The sequence below is a fragment of the Cavia porcellus genome, unplaced genomic scaffold, assembly GCF_034190915.1.
Source record: "Cavia porcellus strain 051 isolate PalLab524CR breed Dunkin Hartley unplaced genomic scaffold, mCavPor4.1 scaffold_8, whole genome shotgun sequence".
Taxonomy (NCBI): domain Eukaryota; kingdom Metazoa; phylum Chordata; class Mammalia; order Rodentia; family Caviidae; genus Cavia; species Cavia porcellus.
Window position 1 is genome coordinate 44,269,273 of NW_026947491.1, and position 24,095 is coordinate 44,293,367.

A 24,095-nucleotide genomic window follows, 5' to 3' on the forward strand; every position below is an offset into this window, starting at 1 on the left:
GGGTGGGGGGAATTAACTGGAGTATTAGAGTGGCCAGACAGAAATACAGGGCCCAGGCTTCTTCCTCCATTCCTCTCTCCCCCTCCCCCGACCTTGGGACAGGGTCTCAAACTCGTTGTAACCCTAATTCTCCTGACTCAGCCTGCCAAATGCTGGGATTACAGGCCTGTGCCACCACACCCAGGTTCTCTCCTCCATTTTATGGCCTCAGGATCAGGAAGCTGGTGTTTAGAAAGGCCCTGTACAGGGTCTGCAGTAGCTCAGGGTCTAGAACCCAGCAGCATGATATGTTCTCTTTGTGAAAATTCATCAGGCTGCACACTTCCAAAGTAAGTACTGTGCTCGTCTCCATGCCCAGCACACATCAATGAACAGATGTTTTCAGATCACCCTCCATTGTGTCCATAGCTCTGCCTTTTCCGGGTGAAGGCCAGGGAGTCTGCCCGTGCCTGTCTGCACCTGTCCGAGTCTGTGCACACACAAACTCCCATGCCAAGCACTCCTTTTCTCCAGGGCCTGAGGCCCTCCACATAGGCACTTCCTGCACCCATATGCACGCACACACAAACACACATAGGCCCTGTGATGGCCAGGCTGCCCTGCAGAGGCCCTGGAGGGAACACAGTCTGGCCTTCCTTTTAGGCAACTGTGCTGGGTATGGGGAATACAGGATGCTTCCTGGGCACACTTGGCCCTGCCACACTCACTGTCAGTGAGCAGAAATTGAGAAGCAGTGGAACAGACCACGTGGTAGGGTACAGATCAGAAGATGCAGCCTCAGAGGGGTCAGGGAAGGACGTATGGAGGAGGTAAACTCTAGGAAGAATAAATGTCATCAGATGTGGTACAGCTCTATAATTCCAGCATTCTAGGAGGCTGAAGTAGAAGAATCAAACCCAGCCTGGGCAATTTTGCAACTTAGATCTTATCTCAAAGCATAAACCCAGAAAATTGACTGGACATGTATCTCAATGTGAAAGCCCTGAGTTCAATCCCCAGTTCCACGGAGCAAAAGAAAAAAGAATCAATGTTGCCTGAGTGGCTGGATCAGACATTTGAAGCACATGCAGAGGGGGACACAAAGGTGGAGGTATGTGGCTTCCCGAAGAAGCTGCCTGGAGCTCAGCTGCTAGAGCAGAGGGTGGGAAAGGGAGGGCAGTGGCAGGGGTGTCTCTGACTAGGCCAGGTAGGGCCCAGATGGCCTAGCTTCCTTGGGTTTCTCCTGGGAGGCGATTTGGGCAGGACTTGACATGAATGGAATCATGAGACTGGCAGAGAGGATCCAGAAGTTCTGACCCTTGCCCCACCCTATGCTTCCGGAATTTCTCTCTCAAACTCCCCCCCCCCCCCCGCAAACAGCTGAGGCGTCCTGCTGGGGCGGCTATGCTCCCTCTGAGGCTTGCCCACCACTGCCCCAGCTCTACCTGCCGGCACTGTGCAGGCACGAACCTGCAGCCCTCGCCTCTGCAGGCTCCACCAACGCAGCCAGAGCTGCCACCTGCTGGAGAGTGGGGAGCCAGCAGACAGCACAGGTAGTGTGGCGCCCTCTGGAGAAGTCAGGGCCACTTCTAACCTGGTACTCAAACCTCAGAGCACAACGGAGCAGAGGATGCACAGCTGCAGAAACAGGACCGCCTTCCGCTCCCTGACTCAGCAACCCTGTGACAGTGCCAAGAGTGCTGAGCATAGATAGGTGGGGCCTAAATCCTCCTTCCCCTACGCAGATGGAGAACTTCCTTTGACTTGCACAGAGTCACCTTGTGGGTTAGTGACTGCCCTCCAGGGGTGGAATGGCGCGGCAGCTCCTGGAGCCAACAGAGCAGTTTCCTCCCTGCTCCTATGCTGCCCCCTGGTGGACACCTGATAAATCGCCTGTTTGCTCAAACCCAGTGCCTTCCCTGGGCTATGGCCCCGGGGTTGGTGCCCATTCATCAGGACTTGGGATGAGCTGAGCAGCAGGCTGCGGGAAAGATGAGAACCAGCATGTCCGTGCTGTGATGCTTTGCTGTTACCTTTGAGTCCCCACCACAGCACTGCCTCCCAAAATCAACTTGGACTCTAAATCTGGCAAATGAAGGCAGGAGTAGAGTTGGTCCTTCTGCCACTCCCTCCCTCCTGTTTCTGCTGGTTCCAGCTCTTATGTCATGAGACCAAGGCAAGCCTCTTTCTGTGACTTCCACTTCCCTACTGGGGCCCAAAGCACCAGTTCCCTGTGCTTTGTGTAATCTTGGTCAGGACAATTTTTTCTAAGCATTTGGGTTCCCTGTAACATGTAAAAATCAGGTTTCGTGTAAAAATTCAGATTCTGCTATCTGCTACAAAATGTAAAATTCTGGCCACTCTGGAACCACGTCCGTCCCTGGGTAGCTGCACTGGTCGGATTTGAGGAACAGGCAGCCACCTGCTCCCAAAGGCCCTGCGAATTGTCCGGGAACCAATAGAGTGATTTCCCCCTGCTTCTCTGCTGACCTCTGGTGGACATATGATGAACAGGAAAAGGAAAGAAAAGCAAATGAAAAAAGAAGAGGATCACTCCCTCACTCTTCTGAGCCCAGCTCATCTCTGCCTGGAGAGCCTCCAGTACAACCCAGTACAAAAGGCATCTACCTCAGCCATCTCCCGAGTGAACAAACATATAAGCCATGAATGTGAGCCACTATGGGACTTTCTAGTAGCTACACTCAAAAAGAAACAGGCGAGATTCATTTTAATGGTGTATTTTTATTTAGCCTCATATATCTCAAATATTATTTCACTATGTAATTAACATAACAATTACTACTAACATGTTTTACATTATTTTCTCTCATCCTAAGTCTCCAAGATCTTGTATGTGATTTAGGGCTTTCAACTCATCACAGTACAGGCTGGCAGTACTTTAAAGCACTCAGGCCAAGCATAGTGGTGCATCCCTATAATTCCACCACTCAGGAGACTGAGGCAGGAGAACTGCTGCGACTTCCCAGGCAGCTTGAGCTAAAAAGTGGGCTCAAGGCCAGGCAAACTGCATAGCAAAACCTTGTCTCAAAAAACACAAAATAATAATAATAATAAAGCACTCAGTTTTGTGACTCAAGCCTGCCTTAGTGGACAGAGAAGCTCCAGAAGTCCCCAACCCCACCCCAGCCACCACAGGATTCATAGCATGCAGGAAGAGTCTGGGGAAGAGGAGAAGCAGCTCCTGGCAGGAGGAAGGGACTTGGGACCACAGAGTCCCTATGGGAGAGTGCATCCCTCTGGCCCCTTGGGTTTCTTCCCAAGGCAGAGGGTCACAGCCAGGGAGTGACAGAGTGGGGCTCACTAACTCCAAGGCGCCTCTAGCCAGGGTCTAAGAGTGGTGCCACAGTGACTGTCCTGACAACAGCCAAGCATCAGATACCGTCTCTCATTATGCATGGCCCATCTTAAACAAAGAGAAAAACAAAAACTAAGCTATGCCCACAGCTCTATTGTATTCTTTAGTAAGAGAATGAAAGGTCTGCATGCCTCAAAATAGTAGAACAAACCGTAATTCTTTGTGAACTCAAAAAATATTCCAAAGTTGCCCAAACAGCATGTGTCTGTCCATGTTTTCCTATCCTGGACCCACTTTACTCTTTCTTTAGCTGCCTGGCCCTTGTGGCGCTTGAACTTTTGACTCCTTAAACAAGCAAGCAAAAAACTCTGAGATGCCTATGTTCTTATTACTCCTGTCAAGCCCAAGAGCAGACCTAGAAGGCAATGTCCTGTCAGGAGCCCTTTGCTAAGCACTCCCCTCAGTGTCCTCCAGGGGGCGCCTGACGCCTGGGTAAAGAGAAGACGGTCACAAAAGTTACCAGGAAATCTTCCCTTTCGATCTAGGACCTCCAGCAGACCCAGTAAGAGTGCTCCACCCTTAAGCCATCTCCTCTAGTCCCACAGGTTTCCCCTAGGAAGAAGCGTGGGAAGGAAGTCTGGCAAAGCCAGGCCCTTTGCTCGGATCCAAGTCCTGCCACCAGATACTTAGGGGACCTGCGTGAGCGCTCCCTCCACCCTGGCTGCAGAGCGGTTGGTTCTCCAGCCGGGTCCCTGAGACCTGAGGACCCGACAAGGCACAGCCCTGCAAAGCGCTCTGGGAAGGGCTGCCAGGCAGAAGCGAGGAGGAAAGCCTGAGCGGGGAGAGGAGCAGAGAGCAGGCCTTCCCGGGCCTGTCTGCCTTCTTCCCGCCCAGGGCTTTTTGAAACAGTGGCCCTCGGTGGGCGGGCAGTGGGCGCAATAGGAAAGGCAGAAGAGAGGGAATTCCTCAGAAGGAAAAAGCATGCATCCTCACCCCTCAAACTCCTCGCTCTGCAGAGACTGTTTTGTTTTGGGTTTTTTTCCTACTTTTAAAAATGTGAAATAAAATAATTTAATTTAAATAAATGTGAAACTTACACTATTAAAATAAAAAGAGATGAGGATGTAGCTCAGGGGTAGAGCACTTGCCTAGCATGTGAAAGTCCCTGGGTTCAATCTCTCCCTTTCTCTCTCTCTCTCTCTCTCTCTCTCTCTCTCTTTTTTGTACTGGGGGTCGAACTCATGATCGCGCACTTGCAAGGCAGGCGCTTATGCCGCTAAACTAAATCCCCAGCCCTCAATCTCTAACACTACAAAAAAAAAAAAAAAAGCCCAAACCCTCTTTGTTCAACAAACAAGGACCAAACCCAAAGAGGGGAAGAATTTCCCAAATGCCTCAGTGTTAGCCAAGGGCTTGTTTGCTGGCCCCAGTCAGAGCTCTTCTGCTCACCCTCAGTAGCCTCAGTAGCCGCCAGCTCCAATTAGGTCAACAGATTCATTATGGGCTAGCTTTAACTGAAGTAACAGAAAACAGTGACTTAATTCTCAGAAGTTTCCCAGGAGATATTTCCAAAACCAGAATGTACCCCATGATGTTAGAGACCCAGGTCCCATCTCTCCTGTGTTCTGCTAAAAGTAATTTCCACCCTCCAGGCCGCCTCATGATCCAGGATAGCTGCTGAAGCATAGCCCTTGGGTTTGCATTCGTACCTGCAAAGAAGCCTAGTAAAAGCAAATCCTCCCTCTGAGGACACTTCCTAGGAGTTGCTCCTTTTACTTCTGCTTTTATCTCGTTCTTGACACACTGTCCACACTTGATTCCAAATAAAGCAGGAAAATGTAGTCTATTCCAGGTGACCAACAGGTTCTAACCACTGAGGGGACCCACGAGCTGTCGACGTCGTACTAACTCACTAGCGTGTGATGCACACTCACAGCTAACCCATCTCATTCAGGAATGTCTTCTACGCTGTGGCTAAGAGGGTCAGGTTCACCCCAGACGCCCCTAAAACGTGTGCTGAATGAATGAACAGGTGCTGCTGACTTCTCTGAAATCTGTATTGTTTTCCAGGCTATCTGGAAAGACTTCGGCCCTGCCTTAGCCTCTTTCTGTGAGAACGCACCACCCTCCTCCCCATCCCCACCCCATCCCTGGGCACCAGGCACATACTGTGGGCACCTCGCCCATGGAACTCTCCCTAGCCCTGTCCCTTCTACCCTTCCTTCCTGCTTGTCTTTTTGGAATCAAGTGTGGTCATGTGTCAAAGAAGACCTGCGTGGGGCTGTCACAGGCCCCACAGAGCTCTGATCTTTCTGAGGCTACTTCACGGAGAGGTGCAGATGCTTCTTGACTTATTATGGAGATACGTCCTGACAAATTCATCATAACTAAAAATGTCCTTAAGTCAAGAATCCTTTCCAGAGTTGGATGTGATAGTGGGAATCTGTAATCTCACCATACTGGGAGGCTGAGGCAGGAGGACTGCAAGTAGGAGTCCAACCTGAGGAGCTATAGAGACTGTCCAAAAATAAAAAATAAAGAGCCAATCCTCAGAAGAGAGGGGGGGAGGAGAGAGAGAGAGAGGCCGAGGCTATATAAGCATGTTGAAGGCCTGCCTGTACTACATAGTGAGACCCTGTCTCAAAAAAAAAAAAAAAAATAAGAGAGAGACAGAATGATTGATTTAGTACTGAACATTTCAGTTCAGCAGCACAGCACTGGGATGAGTACCACAGGGCTGCAGCTCACTGCCTCTCTCCCACCGCCGCCCAGTAGTTTCCACTGAATGTGTATAGGTTTGCATCCTTTTTTTTTTTTCCTTCAGCACTGAGGATTGAATTCAGAGCTACTCTTCCACTGATCTACACCCCCAGATCTGTTTGCTTTTTTCTTTGAGATAGACCTCACTAATTGGTCCAGGAAGGACCTGAACTTGTCGTCCTCCTGCCTCAGCCTCCTTCTGCTAGGTTAAAGGCCTTCTCCATCACCTCAGGCCAGTTTGCATCTTTAAGTGGAAAAATTGTATGTCAATCCAGAGGGGATAATCAGTACTTAGTAGATCAATACACCCCCAGTTTCTGGACTAGGCCTGAGCAAATTAATCTATCTTCCCCAAAGAAAAAAGTTTAAGAGGACTACAATGTAAAAGAATAACTGACTGCCACATGGAAATGCTTTGTCTTCTCTTTTAATCATTTGTACTGCTCTCCTCTTGTGGGCCCAGAATTCTGCTAGGTACTGAAGAACTAAGGAAGAACTAGACCAACCCAGAGGAGCCCTGTCCTCACGATGCTTGCTGTCTGTGGGGTAGGCTGACATAAAGGAAATACCAGTGCCGGGCATGTGGTACACACCTGTGATCCTAGCACTCAGGAGGCTGAGCATGCCTTCGAGCCCAGCCTGGGCTACACAGTGAATTCAAGGCTAGGTTGAACTGCATAGCAAGACCTTGTCTCCAAAACGAACGAACGAAAGAAAGAAAGAAAGAAAGAAAGAAAGAAAGAAAGAAAGAAAGAAAGAAAGAGACAAGACCACTGCCAATGGCTGTCATCTATAATGAGAAAGTCCCAGGTACCCCCTCCAGGGGTTGTGACAGAAACATCCCCTCAATCTGTGACATCCCCAAGACCTTCCAAAGTCTGAACTCTTGTGGATGCCTGGTGGCTAGAAAGTGCACACGGGGCACTTTCCCAGGGCAGAAGGGAGCTGCTCAGTGTCGCTGGAGAATCCACAGCAGAGGTCAGAGGCATAGACAGCATGGAGGGAGAAGTCTGGGGCAGGTGGAGACAGGGCCAGCAACCCTGCAGGACAGAGCTGAGCCAGGACTTGAGCCTCTATCCTGGGCATCAACACTGAAGGATTTCTTACTGACTCTGATTTGTATTTTTCAAAGTGAATGGTAGCCACTTCCATCAACCAGATGCTGGCACGTCAGTTTCATAAAAACAAGGTCAAATTCCCGCTAGTTTTATGCTTATGTTTGCCCTCTTATGATAGAAATATTAAAAATAAAGGAAGCTTTGTTATTTATACATTAGCTACCTTATGTATTTTGTATGCATCCCAAAACAATATCTCTCCACTCAGTGCGGCACAAGCAAGCACCTGTGCTTTAAGTCATCTCTAGAACGCTGGGCACGCCTGCAATCCCAGCAATCAGGAGGCAGAGGCAGAAAAATCACAGTGAGTTTCAGATCAATCTGGGCTACATAGCAAATTTAAGGCCAGCCTGGACTACATAGTGAGTCCACACCTCAAAAAACAAACAAACGAAAAATCTCCTAGCTTTCTTACAATATTTAGTACAATGTAAAAGCTATGTTAATAGTGTCAGATTCTACTGTTTAAGGAAAAAGTATATGTTCAATATGGAGTGATTCTTTTCTGTAATATTTTCTACCCATGGTTGCTTGAATCCACAGATGCAGAAGCCGTAAATATTCAAAACCAACTATATTTAAAAAGCAGGTTAGGCATGGCCGCACACGCCTGTAATCCCAGCACTCTGTAAAGCTGAAGCAGGAAAATCACAAGCTTAAACCTGGTTTGTGCAATTTAGCAATTTATTTGAGACCAAGCCTCAAAATGAAAATTAGAAAGTGGTGAGGGTGTAGTATCAGTGAGATGACCTTGGGTTCAATCTCCAGTAACCAGAGAGAAAGAAGACGGTAAGTGGGGAGGGAAGGAGGAGGGAGAGGAGAGGAGGAGGCAGGCAGAAGAGAGACAGGGAGAAAAAGGAGACCGACGGAGGGGTAGGGAAGAAAGGAAGAGAGTAGTTTTTACTCTGTCCAGAAGCTCAATCTCCGGCTCCCACCTTCATTTAAACCCATTTAAATCCCTACAGAGATGATGACCTGTGAATGTTGGGTGACCCTGGTCTTTGGAGAGTACACAAGAATCTGAAAGAAAGTGAACAGGGGAGAGGGAAGAGAAATGCTCCCCGGAGGCCACCCAGCCTTTCCCTCCTGGAACAGCAGAGTGAGGAAATGCCCAGGGAATTCCAGATGGCCTGCGGGTGAGGTCAGATAAAGACGTACTGAGTGGGGTTCCAGGGAGCCAGAGGTCCTCTCCCCAGGACAGGGACTGCGCTGGCTCGTCACCACCCTCCTGACCCCTGGCTCCACTAGGAGTCTGATCCCACCCTCAGAGGACAGGCAGTTAGTAGTGTTTTATGGAGCTTTTGTCGGCTATGTGTGTTTGTAGGTGGCATTCCTACGCTGAATTTACCATGGGCCACTGCCCAAATAGTTAAGAGCCACCACTCTGGATATTGGTGCTTTTATCAATGCTGGTGAAGTCCTTTATTGTGACAATGTGCAGAACCCTGGACTGGGTGGGGAGGGAGCAAGTCCCACCTGTGTTCCAACCCAACTTCATGGCCTGGTGGCTATTGAAGGAGGTGTCAGGACAGCCCTGGAGCAAGAACCCAGAGCAGGGCCAGGCAGGAGCTTTCTGTGCCAGCCCTTCCCCATATTGGAGGCACAGGAGCACTGAGGAGCATGACTCTCCTGAGCTGTCCAATACCCCCTCCTGCTCTAAACCTTGGAAACTGTTTCAAGAGATAGGCAATCCCCTTCACATTCCACAGAACTCATACACACCCATCAGCACACAGTCTACCTCCCACATGCAAACACAGGGCTTGCACACACCCTATGTATCATAAACAGCTTAGAGAAGATTGGGAAAGGGTGGGGAGAGGTAATCAGGGTGGATACGACCGAGTGCACCAGGGAAAATTCAAGCATTGGTGCCACTATTTGGATTCTAGAAATCTCAGGAACAGCACATTCAACTACTGAGTAAAGGCCCCGGAGCTCCGAAAGTATGGGAAAACCAGGACTCCTCAGTTGCTGAGGAACAAAAGTGATAAAGACATCTCTGGCCACAAGAGGCCATGTGCCTGGCAGGTGACAAGTACAGTCTGGAAACTGGACAATCCTGGCTCCTGTCCCAGGTCAGCCACTTTCTAGGTGAGCCAATGACTTGGCCTCTCTAGTCAGCTCTGCTTATCTGCAAGCAGTCCTGATGCTGCAGTCTGCAGGGAAGTGAACTAAACCCTCCCTGATAAGGCCATCCAAGACCTACTCCGCCCAGCTCTTGGGATTTATCCATAGCTCAAATGACATGGGTATCTGAGAGCACACTGTGAGCCCTAAGGTGCCCTGCACAGGAGACAGACTGCTACGGAAGTGTATGTAGACAGCCACAACCAGGGTGCCAACTGCTTTCCACAGGAGTCCTTTTGGAAACAGCCTCGAGAAGGCCAGACTTCCTGTGCCCTCTGCTTCCTGGGCCTTTCTCAACTTTACAGCTAAGAAGAGGCCTCCTGCCTGCTTCCCTCCCACCCACCCCTGGCAACAGGAAATCACAAGGTCAGGTGGCAAAACCAAGCTTTATTTTGGAAAAACACAAGTGAATTGGGTTTTGGTGGAGGGCATGGGAAAGAAGGCAGTAGATTCCCCCCGAGGGTGGGCTGAGGACGAGGGCTGAGCCTCAGGTGGGTCTCTTGCTCCCATGTGCAGCTATCTCCCTCCCAGGCTCTGGGGCAGCCTCGGGAGGGCTGCGGGCTGGGAAAGGCTTCTGTGGTTCATTCACTTGGGCAGGACATCGGAGGTCTCAGACACCAGCTTCCCATCACGGGTCTCGATCTTCTTCACAACCACAGCAGACTTGGTGCGGGTGAAGCCAGGGCTTGTGAGGCTGCCAAAGCCAGGGCTTGTGAGGCCCCCATAGGGTGAGCTCACCACTCCTGGTCAGGGACAGAGGCAGCCATGTGAGTACTTGAGCCACCCCCACCTCAGGTTCCATGCCCCTGTTCCTGCTGTCTCAGCCTCAGGGACAGAGTGTGGCCCAGGTCTGCCTGACCAGTAATTACAGTACTGTGCATCTCTGAACAAAGCACATAACTGGGCCTCAGCTCCCTCAGTGATACCACAGGGAGACGTACGGGAGTTATATTAAAAGTAAATAAAATAGGAGCCAAGGGTATGGCTCAGCAGCACAGCACCTGCCTGGAAGTGCAAGGTCCTGAGCTCAATTCTCAGCACCAAAGAAAAAAAGTAAATAAAATAAAGCATGCAAAGAACAGTGCTTGAGGCGAGCATGGTGGTGCACTCCTGTAATCCCAGCACTCAGGAGGCTGAGGCAGGAGGATCCTTACAAGTTCAAGACCAGCCTGGACTACAAATTGAGCCCAGGGCCAGCCTGAACCACATAGGAAGACCCTGTCTCAAAAAGAAAAAAAAAAAAAAGGAGCTGGGATTTAGCTCAGCAGCATAAATGATAGCCTGGCAAATGCATATGGCCACCATTTATTTGGACGTTTCCTATTAATATTATCTGAGTCCTGAGTATGTCCAATCACTCTGGGATTCCCCTGCTCCTCCTTTCTGTCTCCCTTAGCTGCTGCTGAGCACAGACTCTACTGGACTCCTGCCCTCCTGCCCTGCACCCCCAGGACCCAGGAACCTACCTGCATAGCCACTGGTGGTCTTCGTGTGGATACTCAGGTTCTGCATCCCAGCCTCCAGCCTGTACTCAGACACACGGGATAGTCAGGACCAACTCAATCCTTGTCCCAGAGAAACGCCACCCAAGTCCCAAGGGGGCTCCAAGCAGAACCCACTCTTTCCACCCCAGATCTCAGAGATGTGCCTCAGGTCCAGTGAGAGATCCTCATACCCACCTATTCTCCTCGCCCTCCAGCAGCTTGCGGTAAGTGGCAATCTCGATGTCCAACGCCAGCTTGACATTCATGAGCTCCTGGTACTCACGCAGCTGCCGAGCCATGTCCTGCTTGGCCTTCTGCAGGGCGCTCTCCAGCTGGGCCAGCTTGGCATTGGCATCCTTAATGGCCATCTCCCCACGCTGCTCAGCATCAGCGATGGCAGCTTCCAGGGCTGCTCTCTGTGTGGAACAGGGACAGGTGAGCAGGCAGGACCTAGTGTACCCAATCCCTTGCTCCTCTCTTAGGGTCCCCTTCCCCGATCTGGAGAGACTCCATCTAGCTCAAAGAAATGGCACCAATCAGATTGAGAAAGCAAAATGAGGGATCAACAGCACTTGTGACACTGCCATGCCCCCCCACCAACCTGAACGTGGCCAGATTTCTGGGTACTAGACTTCCTATAAACCAGCAAAACCCAGCCTTGCCCTCATCAGTAATACATTCTAGACCCCACCATTCCTGTCCAGCCCTCTTTGACCCCAGAAACAGCTCCACATTCCCCACCTCTCCAGGAGCATCTGAGAAAACTGGACTGAAGTTCCCCCTCCAACTCACTGGCCTTGGACTCAGACCCCTCCTCCTCCTCCCGGAATGCTCTTCTCTCACCCAGACAGGTTAGGATACTGTCTATGTCTAGCCCCCAACATGGCAGGTACCTGGCCTTTGAGAGCTTCAATCTCTGCCTGGAGGCGGCTGATGCTGCGGTTCATCTCAGAGATCTCAGACTTTGTGCGGCGGAGGTCATCCCCGTGCTTCCCAGCCAGAGTCTGCAGCTCTTCATACTGCAGGTGCAAAACAGAAAATGAGGCTCAAGAGAGGACTCCTGGACCCCAGCTGCACACCACTGAGGGGCAGTATCCTCTTGGCCAGGTCACCAGACCTGGGGTCATCCCGCCCCAAGTCCTACATACACACACTGCTGAAAATTCAGGTGCCCGCTCTGCAGCGCCCGCTCTGCAGCCCCCGCCGCAGCAAGCAGAATGGAGTTTAAAATCCTGCACCCTCCCCATTAGTGGGACACAGAAAAGGCAGACCAGCCTTAGACCCTGCTCTTCACCTTGATCTGGTACATGCTCTCAGCCTCGGCCCGGCTGCGGTTGGCAATCTCCTCGTACTGGGCCTTGACCTCAGCGATGATACCATCCAGGTCCAGGGAGCGGCTGTTGTCCATGGACAGCACCACAGATGTATCTGAGATCTGCGACTGCAGCTCACGTATCTCCTGGAAGGGCAGAGTGTGGGTGTGAGGCTCGGCCCCTCCATACAAGGAGCCTTCCTTGCAGAAGGGCTTCCTTTGCGGGGAGGGCAGAGAAGAGGCGAAGTTCCTGCAGAAGGAAGATGGGCCAAAGCCCTGCAACATGGAAGGAGGGATGGAAGGAAATCCAACCTGGCTCTGGGTGGATAACCAAGGGGGAAAGCCCCTTCCTTGCTCCCAGCCACCAGTACTAAGCCCACAGAAGCCCCAGTACAACCCAAAGATTGGGAGCAAGGATTTTGGGACAGTGGCGCTGAGTTGCAGCTATGTGACCACTGTCTGTATGACAACTTTAGACAGGTTACTTCACTTCTCTGAGCCCATTTCCTCATCTGTGAAATGGGGTAATAAAACCCTGCTACATGCAGAGGGAGAGAGCCCTTAGGACAATATTAAGTAGGCAATATTTGTAGCCATGATTACTAAGTAGCGGGCCCTCATCTGTCAGCACTGGAGGCTGAGAGAAGCCTTTAGCGGAGTCAAAGGTGGAGGCCCTGACAACTGGGGATCCTTCCACACCAGCGCCCAACAACATACCTCTTCATACAGCTGCCTGAGGAAGTTGATCTCGTCAGTCAGTCCTTCCAGGCGAGACTCAAGCTCCACCTTGTTCATGTAAGCTTCATCCACATCCTGGGGGGAGGAGAGGAGAGGGGCCTGAGCTGGGACCCACACTCAGCCCCAACTCACAGGCTCCTCAACATCCACCTGGTACCCTGGAGTTGGGGCCTCCTAACACCGCACTTTGGAGCTGATCCTATAGCTTAGCCTCTGCCCATCTCGCCTATGTCATCAGCCCATACCACTAACCTCTGCTTCTTGCAGCATCCCTTCCTCCTCCTCTTCCTCCTCCTCCTCCTTTTCTTTCAGTGCTGGAGATTGGACCTAGGGCCTCACTGTCCTAGGCAAGCCCTCTACACCTGTGCTACATCCCCAGATCCTGCTGCTTTTGCTTAACCACAGTCTAACACTGATATCCAGAGTTCTTTCCAATTGCACGTAACTGCCTCTCTGTCTACCTTTCTATTACATATCTAGAAGACATCAAATGTTGAAATAAATCTATTTGTATCATTACTTAGAAATCTTGAAGGGAACAATATAGAAAGGTCCTAGTCCAAATCTCCAAGTCCCAGCCTCCAGTTTCTGAACAGGGGCAGGAGGACTCCCTCACCTTCTTGATGAGGACAAATTCATTCTCCATCTCTGTACGCTTGTTGATCTCATCTTCATACCTATGAAGAAAGATTTGGGGTTTTTTTGTTGTTGTTGTTTTTGTGTGTGTGTGTGTGTGTGTGTGTGTGTGTGTGTGTGTCTTTTTCATTTTTATCGGTACCGGGGATAGAACTCACGACCGCCTGCTTGCAAGACAGGTGCTTATGCCGCTGAGCTAAACCCCCAGCCCCGAAGAAAGATTTGAAATCAGAGGCTGAAAGCAAAGATGAGGCTGGCCCTGGGTCTTTTGTTGTTGGTGGCAGTGCTGAGAATGGATTGAGCCTTGCAGACACTAAAACACAAACTCTACTACTGAGCTCCCCAGCACCCAAACCCTACTAGACTAATTGCTCACAAGCAAAGGGGCACAGGGACTTGGAATGACTTCTGGGGAGGCAGGCAGGGACCCACTCACTTATTCTTGAAGTCCTCCACCATCCCCTGCATGTTGCCAAGCTCCGCCTCCAGCTTAAGCTTCTCCTGACCCAGTGTGTCCAGCTGCCTCCGGAGGTTGTTGATGTAGCTTTCGAACATGTTGTCCATGTTGCTCCGGGACGTCTTCTGCTGTTGCAGGAGACTCCATTTGGTCTCTAGCATCTTATTCTGCTGCTCCAGAAACCGCACCTGCATGGGGAAGAGAGAGCAGAAAGGTCCATATCAGCCCAAGGCTGGGGCCAGGAGGGCAACAAGCCTTCCCCCTGCCCACTGTCTGAGCAAGGAGCAAGGAGATCTCAGTTCCCAGGCACGTGCTTAGCTGTTTTGAGAGGATCACCTGTGACCTGCAACAGCACGGTGAGGTAGAATTGGGAGCCACATTCCTCTAGCTCTGGGGATGGGAGACGCATGACTGAAAGGGAACAGCTAGGGGAGTCAGGCTGAAGCTGCATCTGCAGAATGGATCTTATTTACATAGACTATCACAAATCAATGAATACAGCCAAGCTGCCTAAAGATGCTTTGATCTGCATTTTACATAAGGTTGAAAAAGAAAATTTAAACCATTCCTATCAAATAAAATCACCATCATTATTTGGAGTCTGAAAAAGAGTCCATGCAGATTTTAGGGAAACTTTAGCCTAAACACCAAGAAAGCACTGGCCAAGAGCCCTAGGTTCCAGCCAGCACTGCTATGAACCTGTTCTGTGCAATTAGACTTGCTGCCCCTCTCAGAGCCTGGGTCCTCTTTAGCCTGCAAGGACCCCAGAAACCTAGGGAAGTCCTTCCAGGAGCCCCATCTGGACAGAACTTACTTTGAGCTAAGGAAGAGGCAAAGGAGGTAGATTTATCTCCAAACTGGAGACTCCTGCCTCTCACCAAACTCCCTTTGAGATTTTGTGGCATCAGGAAGAGTCTCTCCATTCTTTATTTGCCCCTGCAGGGGATTGCCACAATCCTTTCTTGTCCCAAATACACAGCCCTCTGGGTTCTTTGAGTTCATGGAATCTACATCTTAGAATAAAATTAAGACATGTTATAAGAGAAAAAGAAATTTTTGTTTTGAGACAGGGTCTCACTATTTAGTCTAAACTGGCCTTGAATTCACTATGTAGCCCAGGCTGGCTTCTAACTTGCAGTGATCCTCCTGCCTCAGCTTTCTAAGTGCTGGGAGTACAGGCCTATACTACCACGCCCAGCTAGAGGGAACATTTTTTTTTAAAGTATAAATCGGGTATAGTAATACACACTTGTAATCCCAGCTTCTTGGGAGGCTGAGGAAGGAGGATTGCAAGTTTTAACTCAGCCTGGGCAATTAGCAACTCAATGAGACCCTGTCTCAATACAAAAAATTAGTGAAAGGGCTTGGAATGTAGCCTAGTGCAAGTACCTGGGTTCAATCCCCAGGACAGGGAGGAAGAGAGAAGAACTAGGCATAGTAGGATACAGCTCAGCGGTAGAGCCCTTGCCTAGCATGTGTGAAGCCCTGGGCTCATCCCCAATAGCAGGTTAGGGGATCGTGGGGTGGGGGTGGATTTGTTCATAAAAGGAAAATGCAGCTGGTTGTGTTGGGGCACTCCTGTAATCACAGCACTCAGGAGGCTGAAGCAGAAGGATTGTTGCAAGTTTGAGACCAGCCTGGGCTATACAATGAGCCCAGGACCAGCCTGAACTGCATAGTGAGACCCTGTTTCAAAAAGATAAAATTTTTAAAAAAAGGAAAATGTATTTTTTCAATTCAAAATTTTAACTTTTTAAACTGAAAGGACAGCCTATGGGTATAATCCAGTTATTTCCCCACAATCCCTTATAAATCTCTTAGGTCATTCTTCCAAGATTATAAAAAACACAAATGACTATAACACTTAATAGTATTGAAATGTGTAAGGGGGAGCCAGGCACTACTAAACTCTTTTCCATCACAATGTGTTGAATAGGAAAAATTCTTCAGCTTAGGGACTATCACACCCATTTTACAGATATGAGGAAGACGGCCTCTCAAAGGAAACCACCGGGCCTTGTGAACCAGAATTTGTACCCCAAAGCATGTGCTTTAACTGCCCGATAAGAACCCCAGAGCTAACAGAAGTCGAGTCACGGACTCTGGAAGAGCAAGCCAGCACCATAAGCAGCGGCTCCTGGTAACTCCAATCCTAAGGGAGCCATCTGCCCCAGGATTTCCCTCCTTCCGTTCCCACAATGCCTCCCAGAAGCCAGTCAGCAGACAAGGGCCAATCTCGGGGCCCCTGGAGGCCACAGGGCTGCACAGAGCGGCCAGGTCCCGGCCGGCTGGTAAAAGTGCAGCGGGCGCTCCCGGGCGGCGCCGGGGGCAGGGGCCGAGTAGACGAGGGGCGCTGGCGAAGCCACGCCTCACCCTAGGCTGTAAACTCTGGGTTTTACAGGACGTGAACCCGGGCGTTCTGGGCAAACAACGCCCTCAGACTTTGACTCCCGCATGGCTTTCCCCAGGCCGGACCGGCCAGGACGCCCCGAACACGCCCAGGTAGGGTGCGTGCTGGAAACGACGACCCCGCCCACACCGCGGCCGGCTGGCCGGGGGCCACGTCGTGACTTAGCCGGACGCCCCCCACGCTCAGGTCCTGGCGCGCCAAAGCCTCGATCAATACTTTTTTTCCGATAAATATTTGTTGTTTGAACCGATTACTACTTCCTTCTCTTACAATTCAATCAAACCTCCACTTTTTACTGAAAAGTTTTTTAAAAGCAAGAAGTCTCCATTGGGGAGCTCCTGGGGCGGTGCTGGGACAGAGGAGGGTACCTGCAGGGGTCTTGCCTCCCTCCCACCCACCACTGGACACCCGTGAGGACTCCAGGCTGAAAGCTTTACCGGCCAGTCAAGAGTCAAGTTCTGGGTGAGAGTGGTCAAGAGAAAGGAAGCCCCAGGATTTAGGGTCACAAGCCATCCAAGGCCTCTTCCATTCTTTCTCTGGCCCAAACCAAAGTGCATGACAGGAACCAGCCCTGAGCGTCGCCAGGATGGTGGAGTCCAGCGGGAGCCAGCGGGGCGCTAGAGGGGCAGGCAGGAGGCAGAGTAGGCTCTCACCTTGTCGATGAAGGAGGCGAACTTATTGTTGAGGTTCTTGATCTGCTCCTTCTCCTGAATGCGCACAGCCTGGATGTTGGGGTCCACCTCCAGATTCAGGGGGTTCAGCAGGCTCTGGTTCACCTGGACGGCTGTGATGCCACCCACACCACCGGCCCCGCCATAGCCACCCAGCCCCACGCCGCCCCGGAAACTGCTGCTGCTGCCCACTCGGGAGAAGCCGGAGGAGCTGATGCGGGAGCCGGGCCCGCTGGTGTAGGAGCGGCTGCTGAAGGCCCGGGGGCCAGAGGTGGACACCTTGTAGGACTTCTGGGTCACCCTTATGGACATGGTGGAGGCTGGAGTGAAGGTAGGCAAGCTGAAGACAGAGTCTCAAGAAGGAGCCAGGCAGCTGCTTCTGTAAGGTGGGGCTGCACTCAGGAAAGGCCCCTTATATAAAAGAGAGTCCGGCAGCAGGGGAGGGAGCGTGGCCTCCTTCCTACCTGAGTGGCTGGGCCTCGAGGGGGCTGGGCCTAACCCGACACCTGCCACCTGCAGCCAGGGCTCAGGCGGGGGCAGCAGAGAGCTGCTGCCACCCAGGAGCCCACTTCGGCACCACCCTAGAAACCCAGAAAACTGAAAAGAAGGAATGCGCTGGGCCTTGCTGAGCCAAGTAATGTAAAGAGGAGACGTGTCTGGGGTCGCCCAGCCTCCAGAACCCTGACTGCTGGGTCTTGTCTTGGTCCCTACAATGAGAAATAACCTGAAAGGCTGGGAAGCCTGGCAGGAAAAGGTACCTGGGCATTTGGGTCTTCTCTAAGCAACTAGTGACCCAAAGACACTCTCCTGAGTGAGAGTCCCCCCAGGCTGCAAGGCTGCCCTCTGATTCTTAAACCTTGGATCTGATTTCAGCTGTTTGTCACCTCTCCCCAGGTGACTACTGTGCCCCAGCACCTGGTACAGTACTCAAGGGGTTGGGTAAATATTTGTGAAATGAATGAATGAATGAATGGATGAATGGGTAGATGAATACACACACACACACACACACACGTGCTGTCTTTCCTTTGAGTGTGTAGATGAGAGATAAAGAGATAATACCCAGCACTTTTCCTAGATACAACTCCATGACCTCTTTTCTTTCCAAGATCCCAGGATTCTCCAGGCCGGATTAACATCATAGGTCTTTCTTAAGGGGTTAGAGAAGGAAAAGCAGGGATGTGGTATTGGGTCTTCACTGTTCTCCTAGTTCCCTGAAGGGAGTCATTCTCACTGTGACATGGGTGAATCTCCAGACGTAAGACAGGGTGATTGAGATGGATCAGCATGGGGTGGCGCAGGTGTGAGTCATTTGAAGCCACCTGGATTCTCTTTCTCTTCCCAGACCCCCAACTGGCCGAAAGAGGTGGGGGAAGCATCCTTGCACCTGTCTCCCAGGCCCATTATCCTTGTGAGTCAGGAAAGCAGGTTGGGGCAAGGCAGGCACCTGCAGGAGGCTGGAGAATAGGGAGCCAAGCAGGGCACTCCCAGGCTGGGTGGGGCAGGCAGGGCAGTGTGTGGGTGGAAAGCAGGAGGTTTGGGTCCCCAAGGCAAAGATTCTGCCTGCAATTATCTGATGGTTGGAGCTGGTTCTCTGGAAGGTACTGCAGGGCATGATGTGGGGTGTGGATGGATCTTAACTAGGGAGCCCGACAGATGACAGTTACCAGATTCCCTAGGGGAAAGGGGCAGGTGACACAGCCCCTAGCCCAGGGAAAGGGGTAACCACCTAGTAGGAGGGCAGATGCAGCATAAGGATTCTTCCCATTCTTCAGGAGTGACAGCCAGGATCCCAGAAAGAAAGGGATTCCTACCCAGAGGGAAGAGAGGCCTCAAACCCGCTTCTAGAGGCCAACACCAGTCTGGAAAGGCACACAGACAAGCTGTCTTCATGATATGTGCACACAGTTGTACAAATCCAGAGATCCTCAGAGGACACAGTGGCCACTTCCCTTCCTCTCCTCCCCTTTTTACTTCTCCTCCTCCCCAGGCCTGGCCTCCAGCCGAATGGAGCAGAGAGAAGTCCACTCATTACCTACTTATACCAGGTCCTCTACCAGGCCGTTTAAACAATGCTTCATTTTTTGGAAGACTGATTTGAATGCGTGCCACCCCCACTCCAGCAAACACCCGCACCCAGCCAGAGCAAGAGACTTCTTTCCAGACCAGAGGGAGGGAGGATGGGCACAAGGCCAAACCTGGGACCAAGAAGGCAAAGCAGGGAGGGGTGGGGCTGGTCTGACAAGTATGACAACCCTGGAGAGGGGCGACAGCCAGCTCTCCCTTTCTTATTCCTCCCCCACACTGTTGTGGGATGGGCGCCGGGGGCTCAGAGGGGGAATTACTCTGTATGTCCTAATGTAAGCAGTATGAGGACCACAAAACAGCCATGCTTCTCGACCCCTCTGAACCTAGTTCTCCAGCTCTGGGAGTGTCTGTTACTGACCGTGAGGACAAAGGGACTACAAGAAGGATCCCTGAGCTGTGCAGGCTGGAGTGCTTCTCCTGAGCTAACCCAAGAGCACTCCTCTTTCTTTGGGCAGCCCAGAACAACCCTGGGCTAAAGACATTTGCATCTCACTTGTCAGCTCCCTGTTGCCTAGAGGACACCTCCCCAGACACCCCATGCCCAACTTTGTGCCAAAGAGACCAGGCTTACCACCTGTGATGACCCTTGCCTAGGACTTGGGGTCACAGGCAGAAAGAGGCCCCCTGACTATGGCCAAGCCGTGAGAGAGAACCGGCCTGGGGCAGCCACAGGTACAACTCCTTGTAAGGCTGTCTCTGGCCATTGCGGTCTGAATGCTGCTGACTGAACAACAAAAGGAACTGTGTTTGTGATGAGGTGACTGTTCACTTCCTGGATTGTTCTGCCCCAAACCGCCTTTCCTGGAGAGCTGTGAGGGGAAGGAGGAGACATGTGCTCCCTGGTAATCAATCACCAGTCCCTACACTCCATAGCACTAATGACTCCAAGAAGGCCCCCAAGATCCTGGGCAGCTGAGTCAAGGCGGGGGGGGGGGGGGGGCTGTCAGTGGACAAGGTGTTATTATCTTCACTCGAAATCAATAAATTCTTCACAGCAGTCACCTAACAGAGACCTAGAGACTGGGCTTGCTTTTGCCCAGTGTGTAACTAAAAGCAGGATAGAGCTTGGTATCTCTGTCTTCATTTTGTACACATCTACTTTATTACTTGAAAACTGTGGGTAAGATCCCCACTCGGCTTTGCATGTAGGCATGTTAGTCACTTACGGAGTGCCTGTGCCTGTTATACAGGGTTCATTAGCCCTAAATTTACCTAGCCTATCTTCAAGACTGAGGACACCAAGATAAGAGTAACTAAAGTAATTTTCAGGATTTTCAGGGGCATCAAATTGCCAGTGTTTCACAATACCCAGTACCAGATCTTTGGAGCAATGCCTAGAAGTCTCCAGCCCTTGTCCCAGTCCTACAAGCATCTTGGGTGCCAGGAAAGCCTCCCAGAGCACACCGTGATGAGGTCACTAACAGGAGCTGTCATCTCAAGTCAAGAAGGCACTCTCAGTGGCTCTCCCAGAACGTTGTGGAACCTGTCCTGAGATGCCAATCAACCAGGATTACCTGTGCTGCCAGCTCTGCAAATCCCCCAGCAAGGCAAGCCCCCAACCCTTGCCTTTGTGCCCCCCACTTTTTGTGCTTGGGATCCAACTCACGACCTCCCAGACAGAAAGGTGCTTATGCCACTGAGCTAAATTCCCAGCCCTGTACCCCTTTTCTATAAAACTGCAAAGCTTCTGTTAGCTCCTGAAAGACAGATCTTGAACATCTCTGCACTTCTCAGCACGGCCAGGCTGATGAAAGCTGCTTTTTTGCTTCACCTCTGCTCTGCCTCTTGGATCAGCATTATGGGAAGGAGGCCAAGCCTGTTCTGTTGGGACACCCCAGAGCCGGAGATTTTGCCCTAAAACTCTGGTAAGAATTAGGGCTGACTCCAGGATCCCACATCACAGCAGCATATTCCTAACAGGCTGAGTGGGAACTGAGCCAGATGTCTCCAGCTGAGGAAGAGACAGGAGCACAGTGAGAGCCACATCTTGGAATGCTGTTCACAAAGATAAGGATTGAAGAAGCCTTGAGAAGAAGGGGAAGTTAAATGCTTCAGATATTTGTCAGGGCTGACCTGAGACCCCAGGTATCCCCTTGTAAACAAGGGGAAACAATAGGTAGCCCATGATAAACAGGAAGTGAAGACAACAAAGAAATTTAACACTGGACCTGACGCCACCTGTGTCATCAAACAGCACTGATTGTCCTTACAGCTTTGAACTCAAACAGTTCATCCACATTGTTTGAAATTCCAGTCCCAATCCTAAAACCCTATATACATTCAGATTCCCCTTCAGATGTTTGCTGATATCATGCTGATGTCAGCCTACCTGTATGTAGGTGAATAAAATCTGATCTTCCCCCAAGCCTTGGTCTCTGGGTGTTTCCTTACACTGCCATTACCTATCACATATGTTATGTACAAGTATCGATTCTCCAAAATAAATATAATCACTATGTACTGCAAAACATATTAATAAGAAATTTTAATTTTTTTAAAAACCGGAGGTACACATCTGTAATCCCTGCACTTAGTTTTAAAGCCAGCCTTTGCTACAAAGTGAGACCTTGTTTTAAAAAAAAGAAAGAAAAGAAAAAAAAATTTTTTTAAAGAAGCCAGGCATGGTGACTCACATATATAAAACAAACACTTGGGAGGCTCAGGCAGGAGGATTCAAAATTTTGAGTTCTGCCTGGGCAATCTTGCAAGATCCTATCTCAAAGTAAAAAGGGCTGCCCTGGATTCAATCGCAGTACCACAAAAAAGGTTGAGGTAGTGGGACACTAAAGCAGTGATGAGAACAATATGCTACATGAAGGGAGCCATCATAGGAGGCCATGTGGCATGAGTCTATTTTTAGGAAATGCCCAAAGCCAGCAGATGCACAAGGAAGAATATACAGTAGTGATCACCCTGGAAAGAGCAATAAACCTGGGCACTAAAGGGCACAGGGTTTCTACGATTGGTGGTAGTGAAGCTGCCTGAGTTTATCAACATACTAAAAACCATGGAAATGTACACTTTACGTGGCCAAATTGTGTGGGGGTGTGAATTATAGCTCAATAAAGCTGTTAGAAAGTAACATATCGCAAAAGCATAAATAAGCCATATAGAAAAGCAGACTAGCTGGGTGTGGTGACCCACACTTGTAGTCCCAGCACTTGGGAGGCTAAAGCAGGAGGATCACTGAGAGTTTGAGGCCAGCTTGGATTACAAAGTAAGCTTAAGACCAGCCTGAACTCCTTAAAGAGCCCCTGCCTCAAAAAGACCAAAAAAAAAACCCGGGCGTGGTGGCACACACTTGTAATCCAGGACTTGTGAGGTCAAGTCCAGCCAGAACTGCATAGCAAGCCCCTGTCCAAAAAGACAAAAAAAAAAAAAAAGCAGAGACTTTGTAGGTCAGCACAGGAGTCCACAAAAGAAGAGGAGAGACTGTTTGCAAGTGGCAAACAAAGAAGACCCCTGCCTCGGGGTTAGGGTGATGCCCCAAAATACCAAAAATCCTCTTAAAGATGGGGCAATGTTAAATGATATCATTGGCCTAGAATTAGCTGCACTGCTCCAGAGCAGCAGAGCAATTAGACTAACCAGCAAGCTCATAAACTGCATCATGAATAATGAAGTCAATTGGATCACTGGTGTTAAGCTGTGTGCCTTGAGGCCCAAAATTACCCCTAGTCAATGTTCAGCAAATGGTGGCTCTTTTCTTCCTAAGTAGTGGCTCTGATGATCAAAGCCAGCCAGCGTGGGTACGGACTGATTGCCTAGAGAGGACGAAAGCTCAGTCCCCAGAAGTATAGAGACAGAAGCTTACTTGCCAGCTGTCCCCTCTGCTTAAGGAGGGGCATTTTGACTCCAGGGAGGAATTTGAATGAGAACTTCCAGATCATCCCAACTCTGAGAGCCTTTGATGCATGAGGTTTGCACACAGGAGATGAGATAGCTGTGGGTTCTTGCCATTGAAATTCTGACTTACTAAAAGATATAGTTAGAATTTCTTAGAATAAGTAGGGGGGGGGGGCTGGGGATTTAGCTCAGGGGCATAAGCACCTGCCTTGCAAGCAGGCGGTCATGAGTTCAATCCTCAGTACCGATTAAAAAAAAAAAAATAAGTAAAAGAGGAGGACAGCAAGGTAAACTTTACTGTGGAGGAATAAGACACAGCCCAACAGCCCGAAGATGATGCTTCCTACCCCTTCCCCCGCTCCTCCCCCCTCCATCCAGGCCAAGCCCATAGAGGCCACCACTAGACTAGGCAGTGAAGCCTAGGTGGGAGGCATCCCGTGTGGTTCCATTCTTGGCCCCTCCCTGAGCTCTGGCCCTCTGTCTGCTGCACTCACATCAAAATGGCCTGGGGGAGAGCAGGCCCACACACACCTAGTCCCTTAGCTCAGTCCCACCGCCATGACCTCTAGGAACCCTCTAGGAGCACATTTTTCTGACCAGAGCCCAAGGCCAGGCCCCTCAGAGTTCCTGCCAAGAAAGGAGGATGCCCACATCCTGCCCCACCCCTGGGGAGCAGGCACAGAGTGACTCAGTTCCCACAGCCTGCCACTTCACCACTACTGGCCAGGAACAGAGACTCTGTACAATCCCATCATGGTGGTGGGCTTGGCAATGGGGCTGCTGTCCAGAGGCTCCCTGTTCTGAGTTTCCTGCTGACCAAACTGAAAATCAACACAGAAGTGGGTCAAGGGCCAGAGACCTTTACTTCTTCCGTCTTCTGTTGTATCCATTCTGTCACTTATCCATTGTCTTGGTTACTGTTACTTTTCTCATGTTGCTGGGAAAAAATACCAGACACCCAAAATAAAGGAAAGAAAGGTTTATTTAGCTTACAGTTTTTGGAGGTTTCAGTTCATAATCAGCTGGTTCTAAGGCAGGTGGCATAGCACTGGGGTAGCACTTCAAGGCAGAAGCCAGAGCAAAAAGGATGGAAGAGCAAGCCTCTTCTCCTCCCTTATATGGTATGCAGGCCACCCTACAGGCAGCACTC

The 24,095-nt window shown here is 50.5% G+C and overlaps 1 protein-coding gene across 1 annotated transcript; it reads right to left on the bottom strand.

Annotated features, from left to right (window-relative positions):
* Nucleotides 1-9,670: 9,670 nt before the first annotated feature.
* On the bottom strand, nucleotides 9,671-17,402 carry Krt8 (keratin 8). Its single transcript, XM_003476272.5, has 9 exons — nucleotides 16,994-17,402; nucleotides 13,910-14,118; nucleotides 13,454-13,514; nucleotides 12,817-12,912; nucleotides 12,082-12,246; nucleotides 11,681-11,806; nucleotides 10,983-11,203; nucleotides 10,770-10,828; nucleotides 9,671-10,046 (listed from the first exon to the last, which is right to left on the bottom strand). Exons 1-9 carry the CDS (start codon nucleotides 17,321-17,323, stop codon nucleotides 9,889-9,891), a joined length of 1,425 nt encoding a protein of 474 aa, XP_003476320.1. The 5' UTR covers nucleotides 17,324-17,402; the 3' UTR covers nucleotides 9,671-9,888.
* Between the last annotated feature and the right edge of the window lie 6,693 nt (nucleotides 17,403-24,095).